The sequence below is a fragment of the Podarcis melisellensis genome, assembly GCF_964234715.1.
Source record: "Podarcis melisellensis genome assembly, chromosome: 1".
NCBI classification, from domain to species: Eukaryota; Metazoa; Chordata; class Lepidosauria; order Squamata; family Lacertidae; genus Podarcis; species Podarcis melisellensis.
In genome coordinates this window covers 43,141,918-43,158,249 of record NC_138528.1, presented here as the reverse complement: position 1 = coordinate 43,158,249, position 16,332 = coordinate 43,141,918, and the positions used below count along the sequence as shown (strand labels likewise).

The 16,332-nt window shown below is 44.6% G+C and overlaps 1 protein-coding gene across 2 annotated transcripts in view; it reads right to left on the bottom strand.

Moving 5' to 3' along the window:
- Positions 1-719: 719 nt before the first annotated feature.
- TYRO3 (TYRO3 protein tyrosine kinase) overlaps positions 720-16,332 on the bottom strand; it is a 64,525-nt gene continuing 48,912 nt past the window's right edge. For both annotated transcript variants that reach the window (XM_081931708.1, XM_081931709.1), the window contains exons 12-19: positions 15,020-15,115; positions 14,109-14,189; positions 12,391-12,483; positions 11,128-11,249; positions 10,119-10,228; positions 7,609-7,768; positions 5,619-5,755; positions 720-5,158 (exon numbers count right to left, since the gene is read on the bottom strand). In XM_081931708.1, the coding sequence (XP_081787834.1) occupies positions 4,783-5,158; positions 5,619-5,755; positions 7,609-7,768; positions 10,119-10,228; positions 11,128-11,249; positions 12,391-12,483; positions 14,109-14,189; positions 15,020-15,115 (1,175 nt within the window). In that variant the 3' untranslated portion in view covers positions 720-4,782. The remainder of the gene's footprint in view (positions 5,159-5,618; positions 5,756-7,608; positions 7,769-10,118; positions 10,229-11,127; positions 11,250-12,390; positions 12,484-14,108; positions 14,190-15,019; positions 15,116-16,332) is intronic.

Here is a 16,332-nt window from a genome sequence, read left to right as displayed (position 1 = left end):
GCCAGGGGGCTGCTTCCCAGCACCAGCTGCCTCACTCTGTCAAATGGCAACACCGACTGATGAGGAAGTTTTGAGAAGTTGCTGGCATGAGACTTCACAAAGCAGTGCTTGATGAATGGTTTATAACAGGAGGAAAGGCTTCGGCAGCTGCAGTGCTAAAGTAGTCATGCATCATGAGAAAGCTGGTACACTTCTATCCTTCCCTTCAATTTTGTCAACTCAACCTTGAGAACAATGTTTTAAGCAGTAGTTTGATCTTGGGAGAGGGGATGCGGGTGGCGCTGTGGGTTAAACCACTGTGCCGCTTGGGCTTGCCGATTGAAAGGCCGGCATTTTGAATCCCTGTGACAGGGTGAGCTCCTGTTGCTCGGTCCCAGCTCCTGCCAACCTAGCAGTTCGAAAGCAGGCCAAAAAGTGCAAGTAGATAAATAGGTACCGCTCTGGTGGGAAGGTAAATGGCGTTTCCGTGAACTGCTCTGGTTTCGCCAGTCATCATAGCCACATGACCTGGAAAAAACTGTCTGTGGAAGCAGACAAAAGCCGGCTCCCTCGGCCTGTAAAGCGAGATGTGCGCCGCAGTTGTTCGCGACTGGACTAAATTGTCAGGGGTCCCTTTACCTTTACCTTTGATCTTGGAAACAGTCAAGTTTGTTTCTATTTTGAACCTTTTAAAAAAGCAACGGTAAAGTGATGACATGAAGGGAATAAAAAGCAAGCACTAGGACACAGTACATAGTTTATTTTAAAAAAGCATAAAAACTAATGACATGCTTCAGAAAATTAGATTTTATATATACACTTGCTCTGCTTGCTAGGTGGCTGCTGCAGGAAACATAAGCTGCAATCTGATGCACATTTGTTTGGGAATGAATCCCACTGAACTCATGAGACTTAATTCCGAATGAAAGAGGCACAAGTGGGAGCTGCAACAAAAGGTTGCAGCGTGGACTGCTTCTGTTTAGGGTTCCATCCCACCTCCCCAGTCAAGCAGCATTCTAAGCCACTGAGCATGCTCAGGCCTCTTTAGGGTCCCTCTTAGGTTTGTTTTCCCCTTCATTATTTTTGGTACTTCAAACTTTTAACCTGTTGATACTTCCTCTTGTGTGTGGGTGATGCTGTTCTGACCACACAAGCAAAGACGCTCACTCTTGAATATTGGAACTAAAGGGTCAGTCTGTTCAACAACATGTTTCACACTGCACAGGTATGGTGAGAAGGCAGCACTTGGTTAAGAACTATGTTCTCACCAGTCTCTTGTAAACATGTTTAGTAAACTTGAGGGAGGCAGGGCATAACGTCTAACAAACTCCACTCGACACCCATGTTGAATTATTCATTGGGAACACCATTCATTGGGAAGGTTTCTGTAGGACAGTTGCTTTGACTGTCTTAATTCAATCAGGTGAGTGTCCATAAAAATCCCAGGTTCAAACAACTGCAGTATGCTGCAGAATTTCCATGCTGGAAATTGCAAAATACTTATTTCACATATGCATTCAGACTCAAAAGTATAATTTGAAACTTGGGCTTTCATCACAATATTTTGTAGAGGAACTGGTGAGTTTTGTTAAGTAGATAGAGGAACTGTTCTAATGAAATTTTTTGATCCCAAATCTAATGCTTCATTCCAGAACACAGAATATGGCTTTCTCAGCATTGACTGCATAGAACCATTTTTAAGTCATAAAACCATTTTTAACTCATACCACCAGCAACACATCTATTACTTGCTTTTGGTAACATAGTGTTGTGATGATGGGAAGCCCATATGCACAGCAGATACCACGGGCAATAAAAGCATACCACTGATGATGTTTGCACAAATCAAGAACTTTCCCCCTAGCTCATGCTGTTTCTTTATTATTATTATTAATTGAATTTGTATACTGCCCTTCACCCGCTGATCTCAAGGTGTTTCACAACCTAACAGATTTATTAATACGTGTAATATTTCTATGCTTGCTTTTCACGAAAACTTAATGCAAACCACCAGACCTTTAGCCACTCCTTTGTTCACACAATCAGCATGGTTACTGTTGCATAAAAGGAGAGAACAGGGCCCAGTTGCAGCTGCATAGCCCGCCCCTCCCCGTCCCGGCTTCTGTTTCGTAGTCATGCTGAAGGATGGTGCTAGAGGCGGGGCAGAGATGGAAAAGCTTTGACGAGTTATTGACTCCGCAAAGTTCCTGGCACATGAGAGTGACCCCTCCAGTCTTTTAACCATCTAGAAAAGCATATCTGAACATTACTGGTTAAAACCTGAAAGTGGTAAACGGAATGTGAGAAGGGGCCTTGTCAGTGTCTCTCAGGAGGATCTGTTTGGTGGTTTGAATTCCAGTAATTCTAGATTACCTTGTTTCGCAAGGGGCAGGAAGAAATGTAGACTCAGTGAGCACTAAATGAAACAGCAAAAAAAGGAAAGCATGACCAGGGCCGGCTTAGGCATATGCGGTGTCATGGTGCAAAGATCCCTCCAAGGCCCCCCTCTTTTCCAAAGTTGTCGACTTGTTGACCTTTTCCCAAGCCTCTGCGGGGGTCGCTCTCCTTCTACGGAGGCTTGGGAAGGAAGCTGCAGCCCGTCAGTCATATAGTTGGTGGGGCACAGCTGGCAGGCATGCAGGGAAAGGGGGGCCGCCAGCAAAGGCGTGCAGCTCCCCCACTTGCTGTGGTGCCCCTGAGAGGCTAGCGCCCTGGCGCAACGCGCCAGTAAGCCCAATAGGAAAAACAGCTCTAAGCATAACTAATAATGCAAACATATTATCAGTGGTATTCTCTTACTATGGGTGGAGTTTTGTTGTGACAAAAGCCTCTAAGGCAGAGATGGGGAAGATTGTTGGAGAACTGTTCTCAAAATCCGTGACCATTGACCCTACTGGCAGAGGCTGGTGGGAGTTAGGAATACAATAACATTGGGAAAGTCAACAGGTTCCCCATCTCTGCTATAAGAGACCTGCAGCCTGGAAACATATATAATACTAGGCATGATCCAATACCCCTGCTCCCACTGCTTTAATACCTATGGTTTTCAACAGCAGAGAGCTACACATACGTTGAGAATTCTCATGGAAACCAGCTGGACCGAAAAATACTTAATTTAAAAATTGATGCACCCAATGTGATTCTGTGGCTGCATAGTGAATACTGCTGCATCAGGGAATTTTTCTAACAGCCCAATAGGAAGAATTTAGGTTTGCTAAAAATTCAGGCAGCCATGGTAAGGTGTAATGCCCTAGGCATACCTTATGTTAGGAACAGCAAAATACAGAAACACTGACTGATTTACACATTGTCAAAGTAGTCTTCTTCAAAGCGTGTGTTATTCTTTTCAGTTATGATTAATCAAAACAGGCTTATTGGAAAAATGAGAGCTCAAAAATGAACATTTCCTTCTGTAAGGTTACCAAAATACGTGAAGTTATGCTCCAATGCAGTTGAATCTCTGCAGGATGCTGGAACAACCTCTAATGAAGTAAGCCAGTGATTCTCAAAGTCTTTCTGACTGAAAACTACTTCTCTGCATGGAAAGCATTCCATTGGTACCTACTGAGTTTTTCTGCCGATGTCAACTGAGCAATTTCCTTGCTGCAGCTAATATTAATTTTTTTAGGATAAAGTTTATAAAATAAACGTCTGTTTTTAATTTAAAGTTCTGCCTCTTACTATCATTATAGACCTCCTTTTCATATATGCACTTTTTGTACTTTGTCCACACAGCGCTATCCTAGACGTGTCTGCTCAGAAGTAAGTCCCACTGAGTTCAGTGGGATTTATTCCTAGATAGGTAAGTATGCTACTGCAGCCTTAGTATCAAATTTTCCCATGCGCTAACTGCTTGTCCTACACTGGTCTCTCAAAGTCTGTCTGAAGTTTGGTTTCGTCCGTATGCATTTGTCACCCTGTCATAGAGTTTTACTGACAAGGCAACTGTGCGTACAACCAACTTCATGTCAAACATAAAGCAAAGAAAGACAAGAAAACCCAGTCCTGCAGTGTGGGAGAAGGCCGCCTCTGCAGGGAGATGTCAGAACAGCCTTCACCAACTTGGTGGCCTCTAGATGTTTTCTTCTACAAATCCCATCAGCTGCACTGCTTGGCGCTGATAGGAACTGTCGCCAGAAAAGATCTGGAGGCTATCAGGCTGGCAAAAACTGTGCCCCCATGTTGTTGCTTCGCTGCCAGCCTTGAGGAATGCTTCCATCCAACAACCAAATACTGTAACAATCTGAGAAACGGCGCAATATTTCTTCATTGTACAGAAGCAGCCAGTTTGAGAACCACTGAGGTAGACAAGAGGACTAGGTGGTGCTGCTAAACTACTGTTCCCCCTCACGCCCTTAAATACAGTATCCATCAATAGCAGATCATTTCCCCACCGCATGTGCTGGTCCCAATCTTCCTTGCTCAGAGGTGGAAAATCTTACCGAAAAAGAGAGCATGCTGAGTAGCACCCTGCTCAACTCCAATATTCCGTTATCAATTCGGCTGACAAACAGGCATTCGCTGGCTGTAAGTACAGACTAGGCCACTCCCACTGGATTTCATTTCACCACGGCAGGAAGTTAGTTTCAGAAGGCCAATAGGTGATAAAGATTTGTGGTCATTTTGAGCATGAGCCACAGCAACTCAAACAGCTGCAGAAGTAGCTCATTTTACAGCTACCTATGCTGGTTAAAAGCAGCCTACAACTGTCTTTGTAAAGCAGTACCAGATGATGATAAAAATGCACACATCTTATTGGAGGAGAGTGGAGTGTCATTCCCCCCACCCCCTCTTCCTTTCGGGCTAACATAGTTTTGGTCCCATCTCCAAATCATAAAGAAGGCTCCTGGCTTCCCCCTCAGATGCGTCCGGATGCCTTTGGCTTTCAGCATCACTCCCAAGGCACAAGGGGCTCATGATATAACGATAGTCACTGGTGACAGCGGCAGCAGCTGCTCCTGCAATGTTCGCGTCACCATCCAATGTTCCAAAGGGACAATCCGTTGAGGGGTCATTCCTGTAAGCTTCTTGTGGCTTCCCAATGTTGACATACAGGGGGTCCTGACTGGATGAGAGCAAAGACAGTCTGGCCAAGATCATTTCTAGTTGCAGTTTCAGGGCTCCAAAGCTGGGGCGTAGCTTAGGTTCTGAATGCCAGCATCTGCACATGAGATCGTAGCTGCACGACAAACAGAACAAAACAAAATGAGAAAAGAAGCACCCCAGGACAACCAAAGGCTGTGTAAGCAGCACTGGGAACATATATTTATATTTTAAAAATAAAAGCTGCATACCAGTGTGTGTTCCCTTTGCCCAGTGGAACACAGTGGTTAAACAGATTCGTTTCTGTTTTGATTGCAAAATACATTTTCAAAAGCACATTGGCAAAAGCACATTGAAGGCAAGCTGAACAGTATCAAAATAATATGGAAGAATCTCAATTAAATCATGCAACCCACCCCTCTGTCCATTAAGAAAGCATTCTCTACAATGGGCACAGCCCAAGGGACTTCCTCCTATCTGAGCTGGCCCAAAGTATGGCTGTATTTTTGTGCAACTTGTGCTTATCATAGTGTGGTCTGCACTGCAGAAGAAAATGTTCAAGTTTGGAAAACCAAATGGCTTAATAAACTACTCACACATCTTCCAAGCACTCCAGGGGCTGTTTCAGTCTGTTTCCACTGATGAGGTAGTTGTAAATTTCTGCATTCTCAATGCCTGCATAAGGAGTTTGCCCCCGCGTCACAATTTCCCACATTGTCACACCAAATGCCCACTGAAATACAGTAGGGGAGGGGGGAAATATAGTTAAACAAATGGGAGAAACATATTTAAAAACCATTTCAGGAGAAGAAACATGCTTAGAATATCAGTCGTCTTTTTTTCAGTCTTGCTCCCAGTATAATCGGACAGAGATGATTCCTGGATTTTCTGTTCCAGTGCAGTTCAGTCTGTGTGTGTCAAAGGACTGTGCTTTCAGTCATAATTTTCTATCTTTCCTCCTTCTGTAAATAATCCTAAATAATATTAAAGGCGGTTCTTTACCTACACAAACTGAGGATCATTTTAACAGGCCCAGAAAAGACAACTAACTGCTAATAGGTATGTAACTCACTGCTTTTTAAAATCCAGTTGTTAATGAACACAAACATCCCTCTTCGGCCGAGGACTACCACAACATTACACTAGAGGGGGCAGTCTTCTTTTCACAGAGCAATCACGCTATATTAACAAAATGCAATATTTGTATCCTTACATGGGAGCTCAGGGTACCATACAATATGACAATCAGTGATCTTTCTCAGTAATTGCACCATGTTAGAACGGTGTGAATTGTATTGTGATGTCTCCGGAAGCTGCACAGAAAACCAAGTTATAATGGGAAGCATAAAATGTAAGATATGTGTTCTTTCGTTCTTTCCATTATGTGTGTGTGTCGGGGCTCAATGGGCAGGAGAGGGCTATTCTTTATGGGCTTCTCAGAAGCATCTGGCTGGCCACTGTGAGAAATGAGATGCTAGGCTAAATAGATCTTTGGTCTGATCCAGCAGGGTTCTTCTTCAGTTCATAGAAAAAATGATGTTCCCCACAGAACACTCTGCCTCTGGCCCACCGTCTAGTTCCCATGACTCAGTGTTCTTCTCCTGCCTCCACTTCCCTCCCTTTCCGCTGTTGTTTCCCTAGCATCAAAAGGACCATGTGTGCCCTGATGACACGATATAAAGAACAGTAACAACTCTGCAAACGCTTCTTTTGTTTCATGCTGCTTTATGTTTCAGAGCTCCGTCACAGCCCTGGTGACGTGCAAGGCACTTTCACACGCACACCACACTTCGATTTTGCAAAATTGCCAGCATTGGCTTTGGACTGAGAAGCGTGATGATCCCTCATTACAGGCAAATGCCACAGAAAGCAGCTTGGCCAGCCCTATGCTTGGGCACTGGGAAACGTTGAGCACAAACGTTGTGTTATGTTAGCCCAGGGCTTCCAAGGTGCTTCCCAGTGCTTTCCAACAAGTACCAGACTGTAGGGTGTTTGGGAAGTGCTGCACAAAGTGCTTTGCTCAGTGTTTCCCAGGGTCAAGCATAGGGGTGGCCAAGTTGCTTTCTGAAGGGATTGCCTGTGCAATTGAGCCTCCCAGTTTCCATATACAGTGGTACCTTGGGTTAAGTACTTAATTCGTTCCGGAGGTCCGTTCTTAACCTGAAACTGTTCTTAACCTGAAGCACCACTTTAGCTAATGGGGCCTCCTGCTGCCACCGCGCCACTGGAGCACGATTTCTGTTCTCATCCTGAAGCAAAGTTCTTAACCTGAAGAACTATTTCTGGGTTAGCGGAGTCTATAACCTGAAGCGTATGTAACCTGTGGAACCACTGTACATATCCCTTGCCCACAGCTGACATCACATTTGGGGCAGGTGAGTGTGGCTTGGTGGAAACGGCCTGGCAGGCCAAACGGAGACCTGTGCCAGGCCAAATTTGGCCAGCAGGCTGGAGGTCTCCACCCCGTCTTATGCCTGGATAAATGTGATCGTCTTTAAGGTGCCACAAGAATCATCACGGTTTTTGCGGCAACAGAATTTGTACGTAGGGAAGCAGGTGCCCCTGGGAAGAGCAAAGAAGGCTCACCACATCACTGTGTGTTGTGTAGAGATTGTCCGCCAGGCTTTCCAGGGCAAGCCACTTGACTGGCAGCTTGGAGGCACAGCCCTGGCGGTAATAGTCTCCACTATAGATTTTCTTTGAAAGCCCAAAATCAGCAACGCACACGTTCATGTATTCATCCAACCTAAAGGAAACAAAAAAGAAGAAGAAAAAAGAATTCAAGCAACTTGGCATACGCAGGAAGAAAACAACAAGTGCAGCTTTCTCCTTCAAACACTACCGCCTTCCCTGGCTTGAGAGTCTCACAGGGCTAAGTATGCTTAAGACTATTGGTGAACCTGAGTCATCAGCAGCTAACACCTGCTGAGTAGTCGGCATGACTGGTAGTCTCCCAGCTGTTTACCTTAGGAAGTGAGCTACCTATGTCTAAAGGCCATAGGGCATAGCTCAGTGGAAGAGCAGCTGCCCTGCATGCAGAAGGTCCCAGTCTCAATCCATGGCATCTCCAGGTAAGGCTGGGAGAGACTCCTGCCTGGACAGCCATTGCCAGTCTGTGTAGACAACGCAGAGCTAGATGAACCAATGGTCTGCCTCAGTAGAAGGCACCTTCCTATGTGACACGGAGAGGATGCTGGTTTCAAATGGATGAGGTGATTCACTTCAGCTTGCCTCCTTCAGGGAGGAGTGAGAAGAAGCAGGGGAGCCATCAGCTCTTGAAGGGCCCAACAGGCCCCTTCCCCACCCTTCACAGCAGCTCCTCAAAGACCTGCACACATCCCCTGAAAGGAAGGCTGAAGAGGCCACTGATATCATGAGAAATACCCATGACAATAGCAGAATGGTACCCAAGCATACGTCTGTGTAACAAAGTTGCTATAGATTTTTCCAGTTGCTCCACTTATCTGACTGGTCTAAATTTTCTAAACACCTCTCCAGACAATGTTGCAAAAGAGATTTAAAAAAAAAGAAAAAGATGAAGTGCTATATGCATACTAATATCTGTACCATAATATCCAATTCATGGGATAGGAGAGAGAAGAGGGTTTCTGCTTAGGAACAGCCAAACACAACTCCTCCTTATGGTCTTCCAGACTTGCTTCTGACACTTTCATGGCTCTGTTTGATTTTGATCTGCCTCGTCTCAGTAAAAATAAAGGATGGGATTCACTTGACAAGCCCTATCAGTGGAGCCCTGTGCAAGGATTTCCGCTTATGCAACAGGGCTCCCTGAAAAAATAAGTCTTGGGGGGGAGGTCATGAGAATCCCGTCCCCAGAACAACATTCAGGGGAGGGGGATTCTTCCATCTAGCAAACTAAAATGCTTGTGCAGAGGGAACATTTGTCACAGCGTGATTCTGAATTCTACACATGTTTTGAATTTTATATTGTGTTACACTTTTGAAAACTGTTTGCCACTTAAGAGAGATTTTTCTTTTGATTGAGAGGTATATACATTTGCTAAATAAAATAAACAATAAATAAAATTTGAGGCGGGGGGGGAATAGCTTTTTCCTTTATGTATCTTTCTTTAAAAAAATAAAAATTATCCTCTCCTGCAAGCCTTCCCACATTTTCCTTTGTTGAAACATTTCTCCTTGCCTTGTCTTTCTGAGTCAATGTCACCACCTTTCTGAAATGGTGGGCAGTCTAAGAGATGGGTAATATGAGCTTGCTGCTTGTCTTTTTGGTTAGTCACATCTAAGAACTTCAACAGGAGAGTACACACCCACAGGGAATATATTAGGAAAAAACATGACAAAATGGCACAGGTTCAGGCTGGGGAGTTGGGAAGGTGTGAGGCTCATGCCATGGAGAAGTGTGAAAGATGCATCCATGATATTAGCGCAGGGAAGGGAAGTCTGTGGCCTTTCAGATGATATTGGACTCCAACTCCTATCAGCCTCAGCCAGCATGGCCAGTGCTCAGGGATGATGTGGGCCAGAGTCAAGTAATATAAGGTAAAGGGTAAAGGGACCCCTGACCATTAGGTCCAGTCATGACCGACTCTGAGGTTGTGACGCTCATCTCGCTTTATTGGCCAAGGGAGTTGGCGTAAAGCTTCCGGTTCATGTTGCCAGCATGACTAAACCGCTTCTGACGAAACAGAGCAGCACATGGAAACACCGTTTACCTTCCCACTGGAGAGGTACCTATTTATCTACTTGCACTTTGACGTATATAGACAGCCAAAAGTTCCCCACCCAATCGTTTTCAGAGCACTCATGTGGCGTTGGAAGGGAGGCAAATCACATTTTCCTTGTCAACTCAAAATACTAGTCCGAATTTTGGGAAATTGCAACTTTCCTGCAATGGATGCATTAGCAGCAGGCAATGTTGTTTGGATCTCCTGCAAGAGCTAAGCAATCAATGAATTGTTTCATTGTTCACAAAGGCTCTCCATGACCTTTCCTTCATGGACTTAAGTCAGCTGCAGCCACACCTGGGGAGCCTTGGGCTTTCCCAACTGACCTTTTCTGTTTCTCTTAATCTCTGCAAATGTTTCAGTTAACCAATAAGGACTTTGTGGACTTACATGCAATTCCGAGCAGCAAGGTCTCTGTGGATGAAGTTTTTGGAGCTCAGGTACTCCATGCCACTAGCAATGTCAATCATAAACTTCAAGAGTGTCTGAAGAGGCAGGTTCTGCAGAAAAGAAGAACAGTTATTAAACGTCCAATTATTGGACAAACTGCAAATGTTTCGCCATGCTATGTTCAGGCATTTTCCCATTTGTTATCAACTCCAGAGATGACAAACTCTGATTAGAAGAGCCAGGCTGGATCTAGACACATCAAATAAGTGTTTCAGTTAAATGTGTTGCAAACGTTGTATGAGAAACTGGGTTAGGAAAAATGGAACTCCACAGGACTATATAATTTAAACAATCTTAGTGGCTAGCTCCAATCTGACTACATGCCCCTCTGGGCATCCTTTTATTGTGCAAGCGTGATTATTTGTGCTCATCATGGGTTTGTGCTAATTGCATGGGATCCCACACTCAATACCGTTTGCCCCTGCAAAGGTTTCAGGGCAGGCATTCTGTTTCGTTTCCAGTCAGTGCAGTTCATATACCTTCCTGCTGAAATCCTGTAACTTCTTATATCACAAATGTTCTGGTGATTTAATCAACCTGCTTTTGTTGCGCTGTAGTTCCCAACAATAGTGCAAAAAACTTTGGGAAATCAACACAGAACTAATAAAGCAGAATGGTGTACGGACTGCCTAGTATAAGGCCACAACTAATGCACTGTTACTGCATCCATTGCATTTAATAAATGTTGCAGCACACAACTGCAAACACACACACACACACATGTCTGGAGGTGCCCTGGATGAGCTTTACATGTTTATATGCTGAGCAATGAATAAAGCTTGTAATTTGTCTTCAACTGACAGCAATAAGTAGAATGCCTGAACTTAATGCAGAGTATAAGAGGTCTGCCCCAATACAAGAAGATGCATAGTGTACATTCAACAAATAAAGACATGTGACCTTCCAATTAATTCTTCTGTGAGAGATCTGGTATGAGAGAGAATCTTACAAAAGGGTTTTCTCCAATCCGGGACATCAGTAGAAAAGAGTGAAGGTCTCCATGCTTCATGAACGGCAGGATAACCATTGGGATTGGAAGCCGGCCTTTAGGTCGATTGCGCAAGCTGACTCCTGATATGAGAGAAGAAAAGAGCAACTAGCAAGTATAGTCATCCCTGATCACCTGCCCAAACCTATTGCCTTCCAGATGTTTTGGACTACAGCTTCTATCATCCCTGACCATTGGCCTACTAAGTGGGGCTGGTGCAAGTTTCAGTCCAAAACATCTGGAGGGCACCGGATTGTACTCCTTTGTTCATAATCTGATAAAAATGCATTGCTATTTTTTCTGGAGGGCTGAATGCCTAAACCTTTGGTCTGATCCAGCCCCTGTGTTCAGTGATATCTATTTTTATTTACTACACAAGAATGTGTAAGCATTAACGCGTTTCCAGATGTTAACCATTCTCCTCTAAGTTGTTGTCAGAAAAAGCTCTGCACTTCACAGTGCCATATAGTATAAATCCAAAAATGGACTTTTTCTTCCTTCCCTTGAACCCAGGAACTTCCCATTTAATGCAACAGGATAGTGTGTGCTCCGAGGTCCCATTTCTTAACCTGCTCACCTAATGCATCTCTGTCTACAGTGCAGTGAATGTAATTGTCTGATATATAATGTTGATTTGTTGGCGAAATGAGTGTCAGAGAAGAGAAGCAGTGTACAGTGGTACCTCGGGTTACATACGCTTCAGGTTACAGACTCCGCTAACCCAGAAATAGTACCTCAGGTTAAGAACTTTGCTTCAGGATGAGAACAGAAATTGTGCTTCAGCGGTGCGGCGGCAGCAGGAGGCCCCATTAGCTAAAGTGGTGCTTCAGGTTAAGAACAGTTTCATGTTAAGAACAGACCTCCGGAATGAAGTAAGTACTTAACCCAAGGTACCACTATACTGTTACGAGCATTTGGAATGTGAGAGCATGTAAGTTCTCAGAGAATTTATACTGTATCAAAACAGGGCAGTACATGACTTTACTGCTGCCGTCTCCCAGTTTAGCACTGGTAGGAATGGCTAGCATGGTGGGGTGGTGCCACAGAGCCACTATCCCGCCACTTGCATGACTGTTGCTAACTGGGGTGGTGCAAGGGCAGTGTGCCCATGCCCCGCTGCCCTTGCTGCTGGTAAGTGGCCAGGATGGCATTGTCAGGAGCTGTTGTGCACAGGAGCTGTGAAATACGCTTTGGGTGCTAAATACGAGATGCAAAAGAGCTCACCAATCAGTTTAGTAACGTGCGGATGGTCAAACTCTTTCATGCAGGCAGCTTCCCTCAGGAATTCCTCAATGTCATTGGAGGTGAAGATATCCGCTACAATAAAAGAAAAGAATGCTGAGGTTTCCTTTTGAACTAGGTGGCGGTAACTTCCAAGGAAACAAGCAGAAAAGTTAGAGCTCCTAGAAGCATTGGATACCCTTCATTAAACGTTTCCACTGAGAAGCATACAGACACATTTTATATACCGTATTTTCCGCCCTATAGGACGCACCGGCCCATAGGACGCACCTAGTTTTCAGGGGGGGGGAAATCAAGTAAAAAAATATTATCCCCCCCCCCACAGTTCTGGGAGCAGTGGACAGGCTGCACGCAGCCTGTGCGCTACTCCAAGACCTTCTCCCTGCTTTTGTGGGAGGTGGCGGAATTCTCCCACCTCCCACAAAAGCCCACAGGAGCCCAGCGTGACTCCTGCGGGCTTTTCGACCAGGAGGTAGAAGGGGCTGAAACAGCCAGTCAGTCCCTTCTCCCTCCTCTAGGAAAAGCCCCCAAGAGTCGGGCTTATAGGGTTCGCGGCTCCTGCGGGCTTTTCTAGGAGGTGGGGGAATTCCCCCCCCCTCGTAGAAAAGCCAGCAGAAGCCGCGGAGCCCCTTTAAAGAGCGCGCGGCTTTTGCCTGCTTTTGCGGGAGGTGGGGGAATTCCCCCATCTCCCGCAAAAGCCCACAGGAGGCTTGGAGAGTAGCGGGAAGGCGTCGCGCGCCTTCCTGCTGCCCCCCATCCTCTGGGGGAAGCGCTGCTTTCCCCACCGCCAGCCTCGAAGCTGGGTTGGAGAGTAGCGGGAAGGCACGCAACTGCTTTCCCCACCGCCAGCCTCGAAGCTGGGTTGGAGAGTAGCGGGAAGGTGTCGCGCGCCTTCCTGCTGCCCCCCATCCTCTGGGGCGGGCGATGGGGGAAGCACTGCTTTCCCCACCGCCAGCCTCAAAGAACACACTCTCCTGGCTTCAGCGGAAGCAACGCGAAGCCTCCGGAGCGCAGGCTTTGGAGGCTTTGCGTTGCTATCGCTGAAGCCAAGGAGCCTGCATTCTCCCCATAAGACGCACACACATTTCCCCTTCATTTTTTGAGGGGAAAAAGTGCGTCTTATAGGGCGAAAAATACGGTATTTAACAAGATTCATATAATGTAGTAGAACAAAAGAGCTCTAACTGGGTTTACAAGACTATATAAAATATTTATATAGAATACCATTTTTTAAAAAAACTGTAGCCACATCCACAAGATACATTTAAAACATTCGTATTCCACTTTAAGAGTCATGACTTATACGGTACCTGCAAAGAATCCTAGGAAATGTAGTTCATTAAGGGAATGGAGAATTGTTAGGAGCCCCTAAATGAACCACATTTTCTAGGATTCTTGGGGGCAGGCAGCATTTTGCCTGGAGATTCTGTGGATTGGGTTATTGTTATTGTGTTGTTTGTTATTTTGGTATGTATTTCTGCGGTTTAATATTGTAATCTACTCTGTGATCCTTGGATGAAGGGAGGTATATGAATTTGATAAATATTAAAATAAGATAAAAATTGAATCCGGCACCTTTTGTATGCAAAACACATGCTCTACCACTAAACTATGGACCCTTCCAAGGATCACAGGCATAGTAAGATGTGTAGTGACAATGACGCACTGGGAACATTTCAGGGACCCTAGATATTACTCACCTTTGAGCATTTTCACCGCAACCTTCTGGAGAGAGCCATCAGGCAGCTTCAACTGACCCTCTCTTACAGACCCAAATTCCCCTAATAAGGATCACAAGAAGAGAACAAGGTAACCTTAAGCATAATGCAACTGATTTTTAATCCAAGGGGCCATTAAGGATGGAGTGGTTAGGTAGAGGGTCTCTTCCAATGAAAACCTGCTGGAATGATTTTCAAAGAGGTAAGTGGGCAATATCACACTGAAATTCAATTCTTTCTTTCTTTCTTTCTTTCTTTCTTTCTTTCTTTCTTTCTTTCTTTCTTTCTTTCTTTCTCTCTCTCTCTCTCTCTCTCTCTCTCTCTCTCTCTCTCTCTCTCTCTCTCTCTCTCTCTCTCTTCTGGAAATATAGACAATTAAGAGCCAGCGGGAACTTAGGGCATAATTCAACCAAAGTCAGCCAAAATCAATGGAAGTTAGAAGTTTAACCCTGGCTCTTATTGCTTTCCCCTTTTCCCCTAACAGCCTTTCTGCTCTCTGTTTACCTCCCGTTCATCTCCTTCTTTTCCATATATTTTACAAAGTACTCTCTACCTTTTCCTTTGCGGAATCTCTTCCCTTATTTGACTTCTCAAGTTCCCAGGGTACCTCAAACTGCCAACCATAGCTCTACACTGCTTTTATTGGGCAGACTAAAGGATATACAGAATTATTGTTAAGACCCAGATAAAAGACAGCTTCTAGCCACATTGGGATTAATCCCAATAATGCAAGGGTGCAGAAAATGTGGTCCTCCAGAGGTTGTTGGACTACACCTTCCATCATCCAAGGCCCATTGGTCAAGCCTGCTAGGACTGATGAAAGTTGGGAGTACAACAATATATGGATGGCCACGAGTTCCCCAACCCTGGTCCAGGCTCTGGTTCACACTCACCTTTGCCTAGCATTCTTCCTAGAGTAAACTGTTGCTCCTGGATCAGGACATCTTTCAGTTTGGTCTTCAAGTCATCACTGATACCTATACTGTCCACTGGAGAAACAAGAGAGATAGAAAAAGGGGCATGTAAGCACAGAATCTCAGTAAACCTAACTGTTGCTATTCCCTAGAATCATGAGGTTTCCAGATGGTGTTGAGTAAGACACCGACTTTGAAAGATGCTCATCCTTTCTACTAAGAGAGGATGTTCCTTTCTGGTACTGGGATGGGGAACCTGTGGTCCTCCATATGTTGTTGGACTCAAATTCCCACCAGCCTCAGCCAACAGGACTACAGGTCAGTAATAATGAAAGCTGAAGTCCAGTTAACATCTGGTTTCCCGCCTCTGGGCTACTTGTATGTTCACGATTGCTGCGACAGCAATTCCCTTTTCTAATCTTATGAAATACGAGATGCTTCAAACTTCCAGATTTATTTCCTTGCTTTGCACCACCGCCCAGTGCTGAAGTTTCAGAGAATTTCTCTTAAACAGCTAACAGGAAATAAGAAAAAGTTTAAGCAGCAAAAACGAATCAGACTTGCACCAGTCTGTTTGACAGACGGCCATTTGAGAAGCAAACTGCGGATGATAAATCACAGCTGTTTGGAAGCCATTAGATCTTTGAAGTTGTGGACTATCTGAACTTCCACTTGAGGTATATTATAAAGGCTATTTTGTACACTTCAGGTTTAAATTCCATATCTAGGTCATGTCTAAGGGATGTCTAAGTTGCTAACAAAAAATAAAACCAGTTAATACACTTTAAATGCTATATCAGCAGCAACCAAACCAAGATAAACTCAAGTAACATTAAGTAAATGTCTGTATGAATAAGAAATGTTAATCAGTCTCCAAAAAGTGGTAAAAGACCTCGGAAGCTTACTCATATAAGGTATTTCACAACATGGCTACCAAAACTAAAAAGTTGATGGTCCTTGAAGCCAGTCCTATATGCAACAGAGCATGGTAATTAAAGCAGTTGCCCCCATTTATCTTGGATGTTGGGAAACTTATGAGAGACAAGGCTTCTTATTATTGCAGTACAGTACATCTTGATAACTTAAACAATTTGTGAAATCTAGGGCCACAATTATATGCGTGTTTATTTGGAGGTTAGCCGCACTGAAATCAATGAGACATGAAACTCAATCCTAGCCACACTTACTTGGAAGTAAGGCCCATTTTGGTCAATAGGGCTTACTCCCTAGTTAATGTGCATAGGATTGTCATTTTGTTTCTAAACCATAGTTCGGATTAGGCTAGAGAAGGA